This window comes from Pseudophryne corroboree, chromosome 11, assembly GCF_028390025.1.
Source record: "Pseudophryne corroboree isolate aPseCor3 chromosome 11, aPseCor3.hap2, whole genome shotgun sequence".
In the NCBI taxonomy this organism is placed as follows: domain Eukaryota; kingdom Metazoa; phylum Chordata; class Amphibia; order Anura; family Myobatrachidae; genus Pseudophryne; species Pseudophryne corroboree.
Genome location: NC_086454.1, coordinates 289,521,328 through 289,540,717, shown reverse-complemented (window position 1 = coordinate 289,540,717; position 19,390 = coordinate 289,521,328). Strand labels below are relative to the sequence as shown.

The 19,390-nt window shown below is 47.2% G+C and overlaps 1 protein-coding gene across 1 annotated transcript in view; it reads right to left on the bottom strand.

The window, feature by feature from the left end:
* Window positions 1-4,384: 4,384 nt before the first annotated feature.
* Window positions 4,385-19,390, bottom strand: part of LOC134968747 (5-hydroxytryptamine receptor 3A-like) — a 107,665-nt gene continuing 92,659 nt past the window's right edge. Inside the window, exons 7-9 of the mRNA XM_063944241.1 lie at window positions 18,030-18,237; window positions 4,751-4,957; window positions 4,385-4,659 (exon numbers count right to left, since the gene is read on the bottom strand). Of these exons, the coding sequence (XP_063800311.1) occupies window positions 4,385-4,659; window positions 4,751-4,957; window positions 18,030-18,237 (690 nt within the window). The remainder of the gene's footprint in view (window positions 4,660-4,750; window positions 4,958-18,029; window positions 18,238-19,390) is intronic.

Below are 19,390 nucleotides of genomic sequence, written 5' to 3'. Positions count from 1 at the left end.
ATGATAATGGCTCCTTACTACAATATGTCTAAGCTAAGAGCTACCTACCTTGGAGCAACCCCATAATGCTCCATGTGGCATGTCAGGGCCTGCACCTCCTAATGCAGGAACCTCTCTGCCTCTCACAACAAACATATATATTGGTAGATGCTCAATTAGCTTAGTGATATCATTCAGGTGCTCGAAAGGGAGGGGTATTTCTAAGCAAGAAAAAAAACCATTTGTTTCCCCCAGCACCCTGAATGATAACCGTAACCAGATATAAATTCCACATAATAATAGAATTCTGGTTACAGTTACGGTTATCATTCAGGGTGCTGGGGGAAACAAATGGCTTTTTTTCTTGCTTAGAAATACCCCTCCCTTTCGAGCACCTGAATGATATCACTAAGCTAATTGAGCATCTACCAATATATATGTTGGTTGTGAGAGGCAGAGAGGTTCCTGCATTAGGAGGAGGTGCAGGCCCTGACATGCCACATGGAGCATTATGGGGTTGCTCCAAGGTAGGTAGCTCTTAGCTTAGACATATTGTAGTAAGGAGCCATTATCATGTGGCTCCTTGCTGGTTAATCTTAGACCCAGATTGGGGTAATGGAGGTGTGAGGTGTGGTGCCTCTGGACTGGCTGAGCTGGATGGCCTTAGTGTGGCATACCCTTACATTCTATTATCACTTTTCACTTATTAATTTTTGAACACTATTTCTCTATTTTAATTGCATTTCATTTTGTATCACTTTCTCTATAGCTTCGGCTTCCTAAATACTAATTTATTAACACTATAGTTTTTTCACTGGTATGCTACGCTGGGCTTTCTGGCTTATGCTGGTGTTTTAGGGTGCCACACCCTGCACCTAGATATAGCGCTAGGGACCCCAAATATACAGAGACGCCTTGATGCGGCTTTGGGGCTTATTCACACATTTGCGCAAATATATGTAATGAAGATCTCTGAATTCTATTATTATGTGGAATTTATATCTGGTAACGGTTATCATTCAGGGTGCTGGGGGAAACAAATGGCTTTTTTTCTTGCTTAGAAATACCCCTCCCTTTCGAGCACCTGAATGATATCACTAAGCTAATTGAGCATCTACCAATATATATGTTTGTTGTGAGAGGCAGAGAGGTTCCTGCATTAGGAGGAGGTGTAGGCCCTGACATGCCACATGGAGCATTATGGGGTTGCTCCAAGGTAGGTAGCTCTTAGCTTAGACATATTGTAGTAAGGAGCCATTATCATGTGGCTCCTTGCTGGTTAATCTTAGACCCAGATTGGGGTAATGGAGGTGTGAGGTGTGGTGCCTCTGGACTGGCTGAGCTGGATGGCCTTAGTGTGGCATACCCTTACATTCTATTATCACTTTTCACTTATTAATTTTTGAACACTATTTCTCTATTTTAATTGCATTTCATTTTGTATCACTTTCTCTATAGCTTTGGCTTCCTAAATACTAATTTATTAACACTATAGTTTTTTCACTGGTATGCTACGCTGGGCTTTCTGGCTTATGCTGGTGTTTTAGGGTGCCACACCCTGCACCTAGATATAGCGCTAGGGACCCCAAATATACAGAGACGCCTTGATGCGGCTTTGGGGCTTATTCACACATTTGCGCAAATATATGTAATGAAGATCTCTGAATTCTATTATTATGTGGAATTTATATCTGGTTACGGTTATCATTCAGGGTGCTGGGGGAAACAAATGGCTTTTTTTCTTGCTTAGAAATACCCCTCCCTTTCGAGCACCTGAATGATATCACTAAGCTAATTGAGCATCTACCAATATATATGTTTGTTGTGAGAGGCAGAGAGGTTCCTGCATTAGGAGGAGGTGCAGGCCCTGACATGCCACATGGAGCATTATGGGGTTGCTCCAAGGTAGGTAGCTCTTAGCTTAGACATATTGTAGTAAGGAGCCATTATCATGTGGCTCCTTGCTGGTTAATCTTAGACCCAGATTGGGGTAATGGAGGTGTGAGGTGTGGTGCCTCTGGACTGGCTGAGCTGGATGGCCTTAGTGTGGCATACCCTTACATTCTATTATCACTTTTCACTTATTAATTTTTGAACACTATTTCTCTATTTTAATTGCATTTCATTTTGTATCACTTTCTCTATAGCTTCGGCTTCCTAAATACTAATTTATTAACACTATAGTTTTTTCACTGGTATGCTACGTTGGGCTTTCTGGCTTATGCTGGTGTTTTGGGGTGCCACACCCTGCATCTAGATATAGCGCTAGGGACCCCAAATATACAGAGACGCCTTGATGCGGCTTTGGGGCTTATTCACACATTTGCGCAAATATATGTAATGAAGATCTCTGAATTCTATTATTATGTGGAATTTATATCTGGTTACGGTTATCATTCAGGGTGCTGGGGGAAACAAATGGCTTTTTTTCTTGCTTAGAAATACCCCTCCCTTTCGAGCACCTGAATGATATCACTAAGCTAATTGAGCATCTACCAATATATATGTTGGCTATGATATCTGCAGGATGTCAGGTTGCCAGATAAAATGGCTGTCGATCTGATAGGTGATTTAGCTGGCCATGTATTCCCAGCATTAGTGGAAACACAGCTATGTGTGAAAAGGACTCTATGGGGGATCAGGTCAGGATCCCAACGTTCAGGATCTCGGCTGTCAAAATACAGACGCCGGAATCCTGACACTGATCAGAATGCCTGTGCCGGCATCCCGAATGAAATCACAATGCTGGCACTAGCATCCAGGATCCCGATCGAGTGCCGGGCCGCCGGAGAAGTATGCTTCGGGGAAGTGGTGGGTGTGTGTTAGGTTTAGGCTGCGGGGTGAGGGTTAGGCTGTGAAAGGGGGGGGGGGGGGTTAGGTTTAGGCTGCAAGGAGGGGGGGTTAGGTTTAGGCACTATCGGTTAGGGTTAGGCTGTGGGGGTGGTGGTGGGGAAGGGTCAGTGGTGCAAGTGGGCGGGTACGGGTGGGTACGGCGTACCCGTAAGAATTTCGCCGTGGGTACGCCGTACCCACACCGACGGGCCGCCGCTCCTCTTCCTTCCCTCCCTCCCCTGCTCCACGCCGCACCCGCCGTCCCCGCCGCACCGCCGCTGATGTGAGGGAAGGAGAGCGCAGCCTGGACTCTCCTTCCCCTCAGTCTCCGGTGGGTGTTTCAGTTTACTTCAGCGCCGATCCGTGAGCCAATCAGAGCTCGCACCCGCGAGCTCTGATTGGCTCACGGATCGGCGCTGAATTAAACTGAGACACCCGCCAGAGACTGATGGGAACGAGAGGCCAGGCTGCACTCTCCTTCCCTCACATGACAGACAGGACGGCGACGGCAGCGGTGAGTAGGGGAGGGGGGCATGTTTACCTGGCACTGGGGGGGCATGTTAGACCTGGCACTGGGGGCATATCTGGCACAGGGGGGCATATATACCTGGCACTGGGGGATATCTGGCACAGGGGGGGTATATATACCTGGCACTGGGGGATATCTGGCACAGGGGGGCATATATACCTGGCACTGGGGGATATCTGGCACAGGGGGGCATGTATACCTGGCACTGGGGGATATCTGGCACTGGGGGCATATCTGGCACAGGGGGGCATATATACCTGGCACTGGGGGATATCTGGCACTGGGGGCATATCTGGCACAGGGGGGCATATATACCTGGCACTGGGGGATATCTGGCACAGGGGGGCATGTATACCTGGCACTGGGGGCATATCTGGCACTGTAGGGGCATTTCTGTATCTGGCACGGGGGGCAATGTATATCTGACACAGTGGGGGCATTTGTGTATCTAGCACTGTGGGGCAATGTGTATCTGACACTGTGAGGCAATGTACGGCACTCTGGGGGCATTTCTGTATCTGGCACTGTGGGGCAATGTGTATCTGGCACTGTGGGGCAATGTGTATCTGGCACTGTGGGGCAATGTGTATCTGGCACTCTGGGGACATTTGTGTATCTGGCACTGTGGGGCAATGTGTATCTGGCACTGTGGGGTTATATGTATCTGGCACTGTGGGGCAATGTATATCTGGCACTGTGGGGCAACGTGTATCTGACACTATTGGGGTCATACGTGTATCTGCCCCTCCCCCATATGTGTATCACGCCCCCATTTTCATTGGCCACGCCCCATGTGGCATTTGGCCACACCCATTTTTTTGCACGCGCGCGCCTTCGGCGCGCGCACACAGTACCCGTAAGACATTTTTTCTACTTGCACCACTGGGAAGGGTTAGGTTTGGGCTGCAGTAAGGGAGGGTTCGGGATTCTAATCAGTGGGATGCCGAGATCGGTGATCCCTACCGCTGGCATTTCAGCCTCAACCTTAATATGGGGTAAAGCTGTGGTTTGGCTTCTGGTCAGTGTTCTACTGTCAAGTGTGTATCATGTGACCCACATGCAGATGACAACTACAAACATGACAATGACAATGATGATATGTAGTATGAGGAAAAGCCTATCCACTATCAATGCTGCAATGTACCACCCAGACTTATCATCCGTGTTTCTAGAAAAGGCTAAATCCTGTTGGATCTGTAGAATTTCTGCCAGCAATCTTTTTAAGATGGTTACTTCCAAGTGGGTTCTACCCTTCTCCTCTATGTCCTTCCTCCACTGAAGGGGGGCAGCATAAGCTTTTACTCCATCATCATTGCCCCCTAGGAGAGAAGCAAGGGTTAGTAAGAAGTTATGTACTTAACCTTGCTCAACATGCTTATGGCTTGTGCCACCCATCCTGCCTGTACTTACCCATTCTGGCTCTAATGACATGAGCCTGGTCTTGTTTGGAGGACTGCACTCTGAAGCACAGGATACGGGCGAGATGTCTAATGATCAAGAATTTTATCCAGCCTGGAACATGTGGTTGAGTTTCAGACAGCATTAGCATGTAAGAGGTTGCAATAGTGCTCATTATACTGACTACCATGACAGCAAGGCACACACAGCAGAATATACCTGTGCAAAAACAACAAAAAGAAGCATGAAGCAAAACTGTGTACACAACTATTTTGTACAGTCAGAACTGGCAAAATGCTTCCCATATATATAGTAAGGCAAAAAATAAGAATTTACTTACCGATAATTCTATTTCTCATAGTCCGTAGTGGATGCTGGGAACTCCATAAGGACCATGGGGAATAGCGGCTCCGCAGGAGACTGGGCACAAAAGTAAAAGCTTTATGACTAGCTGGTGTGCACTGGCTCCTCCCCCTATGACCCTCCTCCAAGCCTCAGTTAGGATACTGTGCCCGGACGAGCGTACATAATAAGGAAGGATCTTGAATCCCGGGTAAGACTCATACCAGCCACACCAATCACACCGTACAACTTGTGATCTGAACCCAGTTAACAGTATGATAAACGTAGGAGCCTCTGAAAAGATGGCTCACAACAATAAACAACCCGATTTTTGTAACAATAACTATATACAAGTATTGCAGACAATCCGCACTTGGGATGGGCGCCCAGCATCCACTACGGACTATGAGAAATAGAATTATCGGTAAGTAAATTCTTATTTTCTCTGACGTCCTAGTGGATGCTGGGAACTCCGTAAGGACCATGGGGATTATACCAAAGCTCCCAAACGGGCGGGAGAGTGCGGATGACTCTGCAGCACCGAATGAGAGAACTCCAGGTCCTCCTCAGCCAGGGTATCGAATTTGTAAAATTTAGCAAACGTGTTTGCCCCTGACCAAGTAGCTGCTCGGCAAAGTTGTAAAGCCAAGACCCCTCGGGCAGCCGCCCAAGATGAGCCCACCTTCCTTGTGGAATGGGCTTTTACAGATTTTGGCTGTGGCAGGCCTGCCACAGAATGTGCAAGCTGAATCGTACTACAAATCCAACGAGCAATCGTCTGCTTAGAAGCAGGAGCACCCAGCTTGTTGGGTGCATACAGGATAAACAGCGAGTCAGATTTTCTGACTCCAGCCGTCCTGGAAACATATATTTTCAGGGCCCTGACTACGTCCAGCAACTTGGAGTCCTCCAAGTCCCTAGTAGCCGCAGGCACCACAATAGGCTGGTTCATGTGAAACGCTGAAACCACCTTAGGGAGAAATTGAGGGCGAGTCCTCAGTTCTGCCCTGTCTGAATGAAAAATTAGGTAAGGGCTTTTATATGATAAAGCCGCCAATTCTGAGACACGCCTGGCTGAAGCCAGGGCTAACAGCATGACCACTTTCCATGTGAGATATTTTAATTCCACAGTGGTGAGTGGTTCAAACCAATGTGACTTTAGGAGACTCAACACTACATTGAGATCCCAAGGTGCCACTGGAGGCACAAAAGGAGGCTGTATATGCAGTACCCCTTTGACAAACGTCTGAACTTCATGCACTGAAGCCAGTTCTTTTTGGAAGAATATTGACAGGGCCGAAATTTGAACCTTAATGGACCCTAATTTTAGGCCCATAGATAGTCCTGTTTGCAGGAAATGCAGGAAACGACCCAGTTGAAATTCCTCTGTAGGGGCCTTCTTGGCCTCACACCACGCAACATATTTTTGCCAAATGCGGTGATAATGTTTCGCGGTTACATCCTTCCTGGCCTTGATCAGGGTAGGGATGACTTCATCTGGAATGCCTTTTTCCTTCAGGATCCGGCGTTCAACCTCCATGCCGTCAAACGCAGCCGCGGTAAGTCTTGGAACAGACAAGGTCCCTGCTGGAGCAGGTCCTTTCTTAGAGGTAGAGGCCACGGGTCCTCCGTGAGCATCTCTTGAAGTTCCGGGTACCAAGTCCTCCTTGGCCAATCCGGAGCCACGAGTATAGTTCTTACTCCTCTCCTTCTTATGATTCTCAATACTTTGGGTATGAGAGGCAGAGGAGGGAACACATACACTGACTGGTACACCCACGGTGTTACCAGAGCGTCCACCGCTATCGCCTGAGGGTCCCTTGACCTGGCGCAATATCTGTCTAGTTTCTTGTTGAGACGAGACGCCATCATGTCCACCTTTGGTTTTTCCCAACGGTTTACAATCACGTGGAAGACTTCTGGGTGAAGTCCCCACTCCCCCGGGTGGAGGTCGTGTCTGCTGAGGAAGTCTGCTTCCCAGTTGTCCACTCTCGGAATGAACACCGCTGACAGTGCTGTCACATAATTTTCCGCCCAGCGAAGAATTCTTGCAGCTTCTGCCATTGCCCTCCTGCTTCTTGTGCCGCCCTGTCTGTTTACGTGGGCGACTGCCGTGATGTTGTCCGATTGGATCAATACCGACTGACCCTGAAGCAGAGGCCTTGCTTGACTTAGGGCATTGTAAATTGCCCTTAGTTCCAGGATATTTATGTGAAGAGACGTTTCCATGCTTGACCACAAGCCCTGGAAATTTCTTCCCTGTGTGACTGCTCCCCAGCCTCTCAGGCTGGCATCCGTGGTCACCAGAATCCAGTCCTGAATGCCGAATCTGCGGCCCTCTAGAAGATGAGCACTCTGCAACCACCACAGGAGAGACACCCTTGTCCTTGGAGATAGGGTTATCCGCTGATGCATCTGAAGATGCGATCCGGACCATTTGTCCAGCAGATCCCACTGAAAAGTTCTTGCATGGAATCTTCCGAATGGAATCGCTTCGTAAGAAGGCACCATCTTTCCCAGGACCCTTGTGCATTGATGCACTGACACTTGTCCTGGTTTCAGGAGGTTCCTGACTAGCTCGGATAACTCCCTGGCCTTCTCCTCCGGGAGAAACACCTTTTTCTGGACTGTGTCCAGAATCATCCCTAGGAACAGTAGACGTGTTGTTGGAATCAGCTGCGATTTTGGAATATTTAGAATCCACCCGTGCTGACGTAGCACTACCTGAGATAGTGCTACTCCGACCTCTAACTGTTCCCTGGACCTTGCCCTTATCAGGAGATCGTCCAAGTAAGGGATAATTAAGACGCCTTTTCTTCGAAGAAGAATCATCATTTCGGCCATTACCTTGGTAAAGACCCGTGGTGCCGTGGACAATCCAAACGGCAGCGTCTGAAACTGATAATGACAGTTTTGTACCACAAACCTGAGGTACCCTTGGTGAGAAGGGTAGATTGGGACATGGAGATAAGCATCTTTGATGTCCAGAGACACCATATAGTCCCCTTCTTCCAGGTTCGCTATCACTGCTCTGAGTGACTCCATCTTGAATTTGAACCTTTTTATGTAAGTGTTCAATGATTTCAGATTTAAAATCGGTCTCACCGAGCCGTCCGGCTTCGGTACCACAAACAGCGTGGAGTAATACCCCTTTCCCTGTTGTAGGAGGGGTACCTTTGATTATCACCTGCTGGGAATACAGCTTGTGAATAGCTTCCAATACTGCCTCCCTGTCGGAGGGAGACGTTGGTAGAGCAGACTTCAGGAACCGGCGAGGGGGAGACGTCTCGAATTCCAATTTGTACCCCTGTGATACTACCTGCAGGATCCAGGGGTCCACTTGCGAGTGAGCCCACTGCGCGTTGAAATTTTTGAGACGGGCCCCCACCGTGCCTGAGTCCGCTTGTAAAGCCCCAGCGTCATGCTGAAGACTTGGCAGAAGCGGGGGAGGGCTTCTGATCCTGGGAAGAGGCTGCCTGCTGCAGTCTTTTTCCCCTTCCTCTGCCCTGGGGCAGAAATGAGTGGCCTTTTGCCCGCTTGCCCTTATGGGGACGAAAGGACTGAGTTTGAAAAGACGGTGTCTTTTTCTGCTGAGAGGTGACCTGGGGTAAAAAGGTGGATTTCCCAGCCGTCGCCGTGGCCACCAGGTCCGATAGACCGACCCCAAATAACTCCTCCCCTTTATACGGCAAAACTTCCATATGCCGTTTGGAATCCGCATCACCTGACCACTGTCGTGTCCATAAACTTCTTCTGGCAGAAATGGACAGCGCACTTACTCTTGATGCCAGGGTGCAAATATCCCTCTGTGCATCTCGCATATATAGTAATGCATCCTTTAAATGCTCTATAGTCAATAATATACTGTCCCTATCCAGGGTATCAATATTTTTAGTCAGGGAATCCGACCAAGCCACTCCAGCGCTGCACATCCAGGCTGAGGCGATTGCTGGTCGTAGTATAACACCAGTATGTGTGTATATACCCTTTAGGATATTTTCCAGCTTTCTATCAGCTGGTTCCTTGAGGGCGGCCGTATCAGGAGACGGCAACGCCACTTGTTTTGATAAGCGTGTGAGCGCCTTATCTACCCTAGGGGGTGTTTCCCAACGCGCCCTAACCTCTGGCGGGAAAGGGTATAATGCCAATAATTTATTAGAAATCAGCAGTTTTTTATCGGGGGAAACCCACGCTTTGTCACACACCTCATTTAATTCATCTGATTCAGGAAAAACTATGGGTTGTTTTTTCACACCCCACATAATACCCCTTTTTGTGGTACTTGTAGTATCAGAAATGTTCAAAGCCTCCTTCATTGCCGTGATCATGTAACGTGTGGCCCTACTGGACATTACGTTTGTCTCGTCACCGTCGACGCTGGAGTCAGTATCCGTGTCTGGGTCTGTGTCGACCATCTGAGGTAACGGGCGCTTTAGAGCCCCTGACGGTGTTTGAGACGCCTGGACAGGCACTAACTGATTTGCCGGCTGTCTCATGTCGTCAACAGTTTTTTGCAAAGTGCTGACACTGTCACGTAATTCCTTCCATACGACCATCCAGTCAGGTGTCGACTCCCTAGGGGGTGACATCACTATTACAGGCAATTGCTCCGCCTCCACATCATTTTCCTCCTCATACATGTCGACACAATCGTACCGACACACAGCACACACACAGGGAATGCTCTGATAGAGGACAGGACCCCACGAGCCCTTTGGGGAGACAGAGGGAGAGTTTGCCAGCACACACCAGAGAGCTATATATATACAGGGATAACCTTATATAAGTGTTTCTCCCTTCTATAGCTGCTGTATTTGTATTATCTGCCAATTAGTGCCCCCCCTCTCTTGTTTTACCCTGATTCTGTAGCAGGACTGCAGGGGAGAGTCAGGGAGCCGTCCTTCCAGCGGAGCTGTGAGGGAAAATGGCGCTTGTGTGCTGAGGAGATAGGCTCCGCCCCCTTTTCGGCGGCCTTTTCTCCCGCTTTTTTTAGGAAAACTGGCAGGGGTTAAATGCATCCATATAGCCCAGGAGCTATATGTGATGCATTTCTTTAGCCATATAAGGTTTAAAACGTGTTTTATTGCGTCTCAGGGCGCTCCCCCCCAGCGCCCTGCACCCTCAGTGACCGGAGTGTGAAGTGTGCTGAGAGCAATGGCGCACAGCTGCAGTGCTGTGCGCTACCTTATTGAAGACAGGAACGTCTTCTGCCGCCGATTTTTCCGGACCTCTTCGCTCTTCTGGCTCTGTAAGGGGGCCGGCGGCGCGGCTCCGGGACCCATCCAAGCTGAGCCTGTGATCGTCCCTCTGGAGCTAATGTCCAGTAGCCAAGAAGCCCAATCCACTCTGCATGCAGGTGAGTTCGCTTCTTCTCCCCTTAGTCCCACGATGCAGTGAGCCTGTTGCCAGCAGGTCTCACTGAAAATAAAAAACCTATTTAAACTTTTACTCTAAGTAGCTCAGGAGAGCTACCTAGCATGCACCCTTCTCGGCCGGGCACAAAAATCTAACTGAGGCTTGGAGGAGGGTCATAGGGGGAGGAGCCAGTGCACACCAGCTAGTCATAAAGCTTTTACTTTTGTGCCCAGTCTCCTGCGGAGCCGCTATTCCCCATGGTCCTTACGGAGTTCCCAGCATCCACTAGGACATCAGAGAAAATAGAGATGCTGGAACTGTTTCAGCAAGTGCAGAAGTTGATGGAACCAGTCAGTTGGCCTTGTTAGTGGTGAATTGGGCCAAGTTGGCATTATTTGACCCAGATTTCTAAGGTCTTCTAGCAACCAGAAGTAGAACATGTACTGTACACTGAATGTCCTTTACTCATGTGTTTTCTAAAAGTGCTCTTCACACCCAGCGGAGCCATGCTGACGTTTGCTGAATATCATATACAGTATACACATGGAGTGTGTTCGGCAAATATGTTGCACATATGTCACTCAATATCCCACTTGATGGACGTCCAACACATCATAAAAAAACTTTGAGCTTCTTTCAGTCCAGAAAAACTTTGAGACTCTTTGAACTGCTCTGAACATGCTCAAGCCATGATTGGAAAAAAAATTGGGGAATTTCTATCAATACTTCAAATATTTGACAAGATTTAACAAATTAATTCAAGAACCATTTTTAAAGTGATTCTATCTTGTCCGTTGTAGAACACAAGGATAGTTACTTAAGAAGGTCTTGACCCCGTGGTGCAGTATGTGGGTATACAACATGTACAGCTGTACTGTTTTATAGTGCACACTTTCTACACATAGGTGCAATGGGCAGCCAAAGTGTGTGCTATTTATACAGGTTGAGTCTCCCACATCTGACATGCTTGGGACCAGAATTGTATTTTCCGAATTTTAGAATATTTACATATTATAATGAGATACAAGGGGGTATTCAATTAGCTCCGGTAATCTCTGAGCTAGTGAATTCACCCTCCATGCCTATTCAATAAAGGCCCGTTTTCACTTGTTTTTTTGCCAATACCTTTTCACCTTTTCTTCAGTGAAAATGCATTGGCGAAAAATCGTGTTTTTGCCGGCACAGGTGAGAAAACCTGTGGATTCGCCAATCCACATGTTTTTTGCTCCAGCTGAATTTTCCGTCTTTGTAAAAAAATGGTCCTGCTATTGAATAGGGCGAATCCCCATTCGCCCTAAAACTAGCGAAAAGTATTTTTTCGCCTAGGTAAAAAAAAACAGACCTAATTGAATACCCCGCCACAGTATCTTGGAGATGGGACTAAACACAAAATGCATTTATGTTCTATATACACCTTATACACATTAGGGGGTCATTCCGAGTAGATCGCTCGTTAGCAACGCTTTGCAGCGCTGCGATCAGGTTAAATCTCGGCAAAACTGCACATCCATATGCACTGCAATGCGCAGGCGCGTCGTACGGGTATAAAGAAGATCGGTGCTGGGCGATGGATTTAACGAAGAATCCATTTACACAGCCAATCACAAGGTGATTGACTGAAAGAAGGCGTTCGTGGGTGTTAACTGACCGTTTTCTGGAAGTGTTTGCAAAAATGCAGGCGTGTCCAAGCGTTTGCAGGGCGGGTGTCTGACGTCAATTCCGGGACCAAAAAGACTGAAGTGATCGCAGTGGCTGAGTAAGTCCGTAACAACTCAGAAACTGCAACAAACTTTTTCATGCCGTCAGCTGCCACAGCGTTCGCACACTTGCAAAGCAAAAATACAACCCCCCCATAGGCAGCGACTATCTGATCGCAGCGCTGCAAAAAGTTGCTAGCGAGCGATCAACTCAGAATGACCCCCATAGCCTGAAGGTAATTTTATACAATATTTGTAAAAATGTTTGGCATGAAACAAAACTAGTATCCAAAAAGTACTGATTACTGGTGTAATACCCCACTGAAAGGTGATCTGGTACAGTGCCGTAACTACCTGTGTGCCAGGTGTGCCTGGCACACAGCGTAGTTGCCCTCAGGGCTCACGGCCAGAGGCTTGTAATGAGTCAAATTTACTCAATACAAGCCGCCTGTTGTGTGCCGTGCGCCGCGCTGGAGGAGAGCAGCAGCGCCGGAGGCAGAGAAGGAGGAGGAGGGAGGGGGACTGGAGCCACAGCAGCGCTATGTCATTGGTAGTAGCGCCGCTGCAGCAGTCCCCTCTCCTTCTGCATTGTCTGCCCGGCGCTGCTGTGAATGCTTGGATGCGATTCCCTCATCCCAGCATTCACAGCGGCGGGCAGCCAATGCGGAAGGAGAGGGGGCTGCTGCAGCGGCGCCACTACCAATTACATAGCGCTGCCGCGGCTCCAGTCCCCCTCCCTCCTCCTCCTCCTCTGCCCGGGAATGGATCTGCCTGCACGAAGAGCCTGACTGCCAGCGGGGAGAGATGGTATCTCTCTCTCTCTTTCTCTATCTATTTCTCTATCTATTCTGTCTGCTGTAATGTGTAAAAAGAGGAACTGGCTGCCTTAATGTGTAAAAAGCAGGACTGTCTGCCGTAATGTGTAAAAAGGGGGACGCTGTCTGCTGTAATGTGTAAAAAGGGGGACGCTGTCTGCTGTAATGTGTAAAAAGGGGGACGCTGTCTGCTGTAATGTGTAAAAAGGGGGACGCTGGCTGCCGTAATGTGTAAAAAGGGGGACGCTGGCTGCCCTAATGTGTAAAAAGGGGGACGCTGTATGCCGCAATGTGTAAAAAGGGGGACGCTGCCTGCTGTAATGTGTAAAAAGGGGGATGCTGTCTGCCGCAATGTATAAAAAGGGGGACACTGCCTGCTGTAATGTGTAAAAAGGGGCCTTGTCTGCCCTAATGTGTAAAAAGGGGGACACTATCTGCCGTAATGTGTAAAAAGGCGCTCTACCTACTGTGCAGCGTAATTTTAATAATGGAGACTACTGTGCACCGTAGTATGAATTGGTATTCTTTTGTGGCCACGCCCCTTCCCCATTAAGCCACACCCCTATATATTTTCCTCGCGGCTGCGGCGCGCACTGCCCCTATCTTGCATGGGGGCGCCAATGCCGTTTCTTGCACACAGCGCTAAAATGCCTAGTTACGGCACTGATCTGGTGTGTGCGGGAGGTTGAACACCTTGCCGGGTTGCTGTAGTCCATGCAATAGGTACAGGTTCTTTAGATCTTCAGAGAGGTAGGGAGGATAAGTTGACAAAAAGAGTTTTACTAATAATTCTCTTAAATGAGAACACGTTTATTAAAGAAGGATTTTCTTCAGAAAACGTGCATGAAGATAATGGAAACAAGCTTGTTACAATAATATTCAATTGACAATTGGACATTTACAATAAATCACACAAGAAAACAAACAATTTTTATTTCACTGGAACTGTGGTTCTTGCACTGTCAGATTCTTTACAAAATGGTTAGTGCTTCTCATTAAAACACAAACACAGAATACCTTCGGCTCTCAGGATACCTTCCCTAATAATAGGTAAGTACTGTAGTTCTGTTATTCTCACTACCATTAGCTGCTTACTTACAAAATACCCTTACAGTCTAAGGTAAGTATTTCATCACACTAACGTTTACTTATAACACTAAGTAGCTTGAAATGCAGTTTCACAACTAAGGCTATAGGTGGGTATTCAATTACCCGTGAATAAGCATCGGGAGCGAAAAACGTTTTTGAGATATTTCCGGATTTGTCTTTGATTATTTTTTTTCATCGTATCCAATTAGATCACCCGGAAAAAAAATCCTTTTCACCTGAAAACACACAGGTTCAGTGAAACCTATGTGTTTTTGTTAGAAACATCCCTGTTTTTGCATGAATATGAGTCTATTCTTGAGGATTTTGCTTTGCCTGCCTGAGGCAGGTGAAACAAAATCCCCAATAAACCGCATCTCGCACCAGCTTATCAGGGCTAATTGAATAGCCTGGCAAGACAATTACCCACAATCAATGATCGCAGGTAACTGAATACCCCTCTATGTGTTCTGGCTTCTCGTTGATGCACATTAGATGTAATTAAAGGTATTATTTTTCCTAAAAGCAGATAAGGTTGAAGCTGTGATCCCTGTATGATAAGTGCTTCTCTGACGCAGATGTCTGATAATGGCTGACTTGTTTGCTTTACTGAGTGCTTGAATGGAGCAAACTAAATGAAGTAGATTCCTTCCTTAAAACAGCTGGGTTTTTAGCTACCCGGAGTATACGTCCTCTTTACTGTTCAGTCACTGACTACGTTGATTTCATTTACCTCAGAATAGATATGGCTGACATCTAAGATTGTCTTTTTTTTTCTGAGGGAGCTGTTTATTAAGTGAATAAGGGTCAGGCTTTCTTTATTAGCTGTGAGAGTTTATTCTGCTAATAATACTGGCTGTGCACTATTACAGTCACATACATAGAAGATAGGCTAGCTGCTCCTGAGCTCTTTAGGAGTGGACCTGTCTGAAAAAGTAATTTGTGTGCTTTGATGCAAGCTGTCAGACATGACCCTCGTAGCCAGTCAGAGGCGGAACTACCGGCAGGGCAAGCAGTGCGTTGCACTGGGGCCCGCCTCTGTCCAGGGGCCCAAGCATGTAATGAGTCAAACTGACTCATTACATGCCGCTGTGCGCTGCGGGCAACCGCTGCCCGCAGCGCACAGCCGCCCACAGAGGAGAAGAGCAGCGGCACGGACGGGTGGAAGGAGGAGGACGGAGGTGAAGGAGGGAGCCGCAGCAGCGCTTTGTTACTGGTGGAGGCGCTGCTGCTGCTGCCCCTCTGCTTCACTATAGGCTGTCTTCCGAGAACAGCCTATAGTGAAGCAGGGGGGCAGCAGCGCCTCCACCAATAACACAGCGCTGCTGCGGCTCCCTCCTTCACCTCGTCTACTGCCCGGGAATCGTCAAGCTGCACGAGGAGCCTGAGCCAGCGGAGAGGGTAAGTATGATTCTACTTTCTTTCTTTCTTTCTTTCTTTCTTTCTTTCTTTCTTTCTTTCTTTCTTTCTTTCTTTCTTTCTTTCTTTCTGTCTCTTTCTTTCTTTATTTGTTGGGACTGCCTGCCGCTATGTGTAAAAATGGGGGACTGCCTACCGCAATGTGTAAAAAGGGTGGACTGCCTGCCGCTATGTGTAAAAATGGGGGACTGCCTGCCGCAATGTGTAAAAAGGGGGGACTGCCTGCCGCAATGTGTAAAAATGGGGAATCTGCCTGCCGCAATGTGTAAAAATGGGGAATCAGCCTGCCGCAACATGTAAAAAGGGGGAATCTGCCTGCCGTAATGTGTAACAAGGGCACGCTGTCTGCCGTAATGTGTAACAAGGGCACGCTGTCTGCCGTAATGTGTAACAAGGGCACGCTGTCTGCCGTAATGTGTAACAAGGGCACGCTGTCTGCCGTAATGTGTAACAAGGACACGCTGTCTGCCGTAATGTGTAACAAGGGCACGCTGTCTGCGGCTATGTGTAAAAAGTGTACGTTGTCTGCCGTTATGTTTAAAAAGTGTACGCTGTCTGCCGTAATGTGTAAAAAGGGGACGCTGTCTGCCGTAATGTGTAAAAAGGGGGACGCTGTCTGCCGTTATGTGTAAAAAGTGTACGCTGTCTGCCGCTATGTTTAACAAGGGCACGCTGTCTGCCGTTATGTGTAAAAAGTGTACGCTGTCTGCCGTAATGTGTAAAAAGTGCACGCTGTCTGCCGCTATGTGTAACAAGGGCACGCTGTCTGCCGTTATGTGTAAAAAGGGGACGCTGTCTGCCGTAATGTATAAAAAGGGGGACGCTGTCTGCCGTAATGTGTAAAAAGGGGACGTTGTCTGCCGTAATGTGTAAAAAGAGGAATCTGTTCGCTGTAAGGTGTAAAAGGGTCTCTACCTGGTGTAGTGGTGCTACTGTGCGGCGTAATTTGAAGAATGGAGACTACTGTGCACCGTTTTAGGAATTGGTATTATTTTGTGGCCACACCCCTTCCCCGCGAAGCCACGCCACTATGTATTTTTGCGCGTGCCTACGGCGCGCACTGCCCCTGTTTTGCATGCAGGGGTGGGGCTCCGATGCCGTTTCTTGCACACAGTGCTAAAATGTCTAGTTACGGCACTGTTGCTAGGTATCCATTTCTCTGGCCCTGAGCAGGTCCCCCTCACCAGATCCTCTCAAGGGGTGAGGGGGTGGACTTGGATGGGATGGGGGGGGGGGCCCAAAGCATTTTGTCGCACCTGGGCCCACCGCTTGCTAGTTCCGCCACTGTAGCCAGTGGTATATAGTTCAGTACTATCAGGGACGGAACAGCGATTCTTCCTCCACTTGATGGCTCAGCTGTCACTTAACATGGAGGGTTGGCTCTGTAGGCGGCTACATACTTCCCTACTGGTGCAGCTCCCTGCCAATCTCTCTGGAAGTTCCTCACAGCACTGATAAGTAGCCGCAGTCCATTCTGAGGTAGCGCTCGTTCAGCGCATCTCCCCTTCTCTTGCCTGCTCCCTCAGCAGTTCTCCTGACAGGACTCATCACATTCAGGCTATATCGCTCCGCCCTCTCCTCAGGGTCAGATCACGCACACTGTTCTGTATCACTCCGCCCCTCTGTGCAGGATACATGTGTATATTTATGAACTTCAGTGTTCCAACAGTTTTTTTTTTATAAATGTATTTATAACAAATATATAAAGTCAGAGCCCATAGATTGCACATCATCCCTCTAGGGCTCCATCAACCTAATGGGGTGTCACACTGGCATCTTCAAGGTGGGTTATGATTCAAGTCAATTTGTAAGACTAAAACCACTTGCATGGTACAACAGGGTTGCACCTTGAAAATTCCATTTCATACTTGAGCATCATTTTCCTATCTCTAATTGATAAGAAAGCCCACATTCACCAATACTTGTGAGCATTTGCTTACTCCACAACATCCGTTGTTGATTGGCTGCTGACAACATGGATCCTAGTATCTATCTATCTTTCTTCTTGTGAGCATTTGCTTACTCCACAACATCTGTTGTTTATTGGCTGCTGACAAAATGGATCCTAGTGTAAATCTATCTATCTATCTATCTATCTATCTATCTATTTATAAACCTACACTACAGTATCAATCTATTTTTCTATCTATCTATCTATCTATCTATCTATCTATCTATCTATCTATCTATCTATTTATCTGTGTTTGTGTGTGTGGCATCCCTCTACAGAGCAGGGACTGATATGAATAATTTCATATTATTTATAAAGCACTGTGTAATATGGTTTTACAATATAAATAAATGATGATGTAATAAAATAATAATAATAATAATAATAATAATATGCATATTTTGCCCCATAAAGGTAAGTAAATGGCCTACAAAAGCACTGCAATGTCAAAGTGACATTGTAAATTGGAAATGAATGTGCTATTTAAAGTTACCTCATAGCCATAAAACACACTGTTTTAAGGATTGTAATTTAGTAACAGAATGCTAACATATTTGATGAGTCACTGACCAACTTTTCCCGCCAATAATGCAATTGTTCCTAGGGGGAAAAAAGATTGCACTGACCTAAAACTGGGGGCTTGTCCGAACTAGGAAGTATGTCATTGAGAATCAGCAGGAGCACAGAGAACCCCAAAATCACTGTCACTTTGAAGTTTAGTCTGGACCCATTTCCAATGTGAATAAACACGCTGATAATATCCAGAAGGACAAAGATGCATGCTGGGATAAAGATGTTTAGGATGTAGATTAGAGGGGTTCGTTGTAAACTGATCTAGAAAGGGGAATGTGAAAATAAAAAAATCAGTGACTGAATCTCTTTAGCCTATAGGTAACTAATTAATTTCTATTTTTTAACTTCTGAGTAAAAAAACCCAGTTGCATCATAATTGGGGAAACAAACCTACACACATATGCATACCTCTCAACTTTGATGATGAATGAAGAGGGACTCCTGCGCGGCATAGCCCCGGCCACCGTGAAGGGGCGTTGCTACAGACAAAAGGGGTTCGCAAGCCATACCCCTGTTCTCCGTCACTGTGGGGGCATGGCAAGCGCACAGTGAGCTGGTGGCATGCCCCCAGTCCCTCTGTCCCTGTGAATGCACACAGCGTCTCTTCACCACTGCTCTACAGCAGAGCAGCAAAATATAGGGAGCCTCCCAACTGCCTCCCCCCCCCCCACACACACACTGGCCCGTGTGGGGTGTGACAGCGAGACAGTCCCCAAAAAACGGGACTCTCCCGCAAAAATCAGGACAGTAGAGAGGTATGCATATGTGGTTATGCACTACTCACATTAGTTACACTAAACAGTATTTGCCATGACATTTACATATTGCCCCATGCTTCTTCCAGAATCTATATGATGACGCGTTTCCCCGCCTTAATAATGATCAGCAGCTTCCTCAGATCAGTATCGCGTCATCATATAGATTCTGGAAGCAGCAGAAGCCAGCTGTTGGAGCACAGTGGAGCCGCGGCACAACGCACACAGAGTGCCTATACAAGGAGTGGAGTGTGCTTCACTACAATATACAGCGGGAGTGCTGTATCCAAACCAATAGTGGAAATTTCACCCAAAACAAGTACAGCACATTGTGACGAGGAATTCTAGTGGAGACCTTTGTGAGAAGCCCTCTGGATATGGCCATTATGAAAGGTTAACAGCACCAGTGACCGTGAGGACTCTGTGTTCAATGGACTCAAGGAAGTGGTAAATACATCTACATTTCTCTCCATATGCACGTTGATAAATGCTAACTAACTCTTAGTGCTTTGCAACTGTACTATGTACTCTCGCTCATCAGCATTTTTTATACTAATTACTATTGTTGCTTTTTCTATGGTGAACTAACTGAACTTTTGGGCTCAATACGTGTTTGCTTCCAATTGCTTATAATTAATGTACAGGGATTTAAAACTACC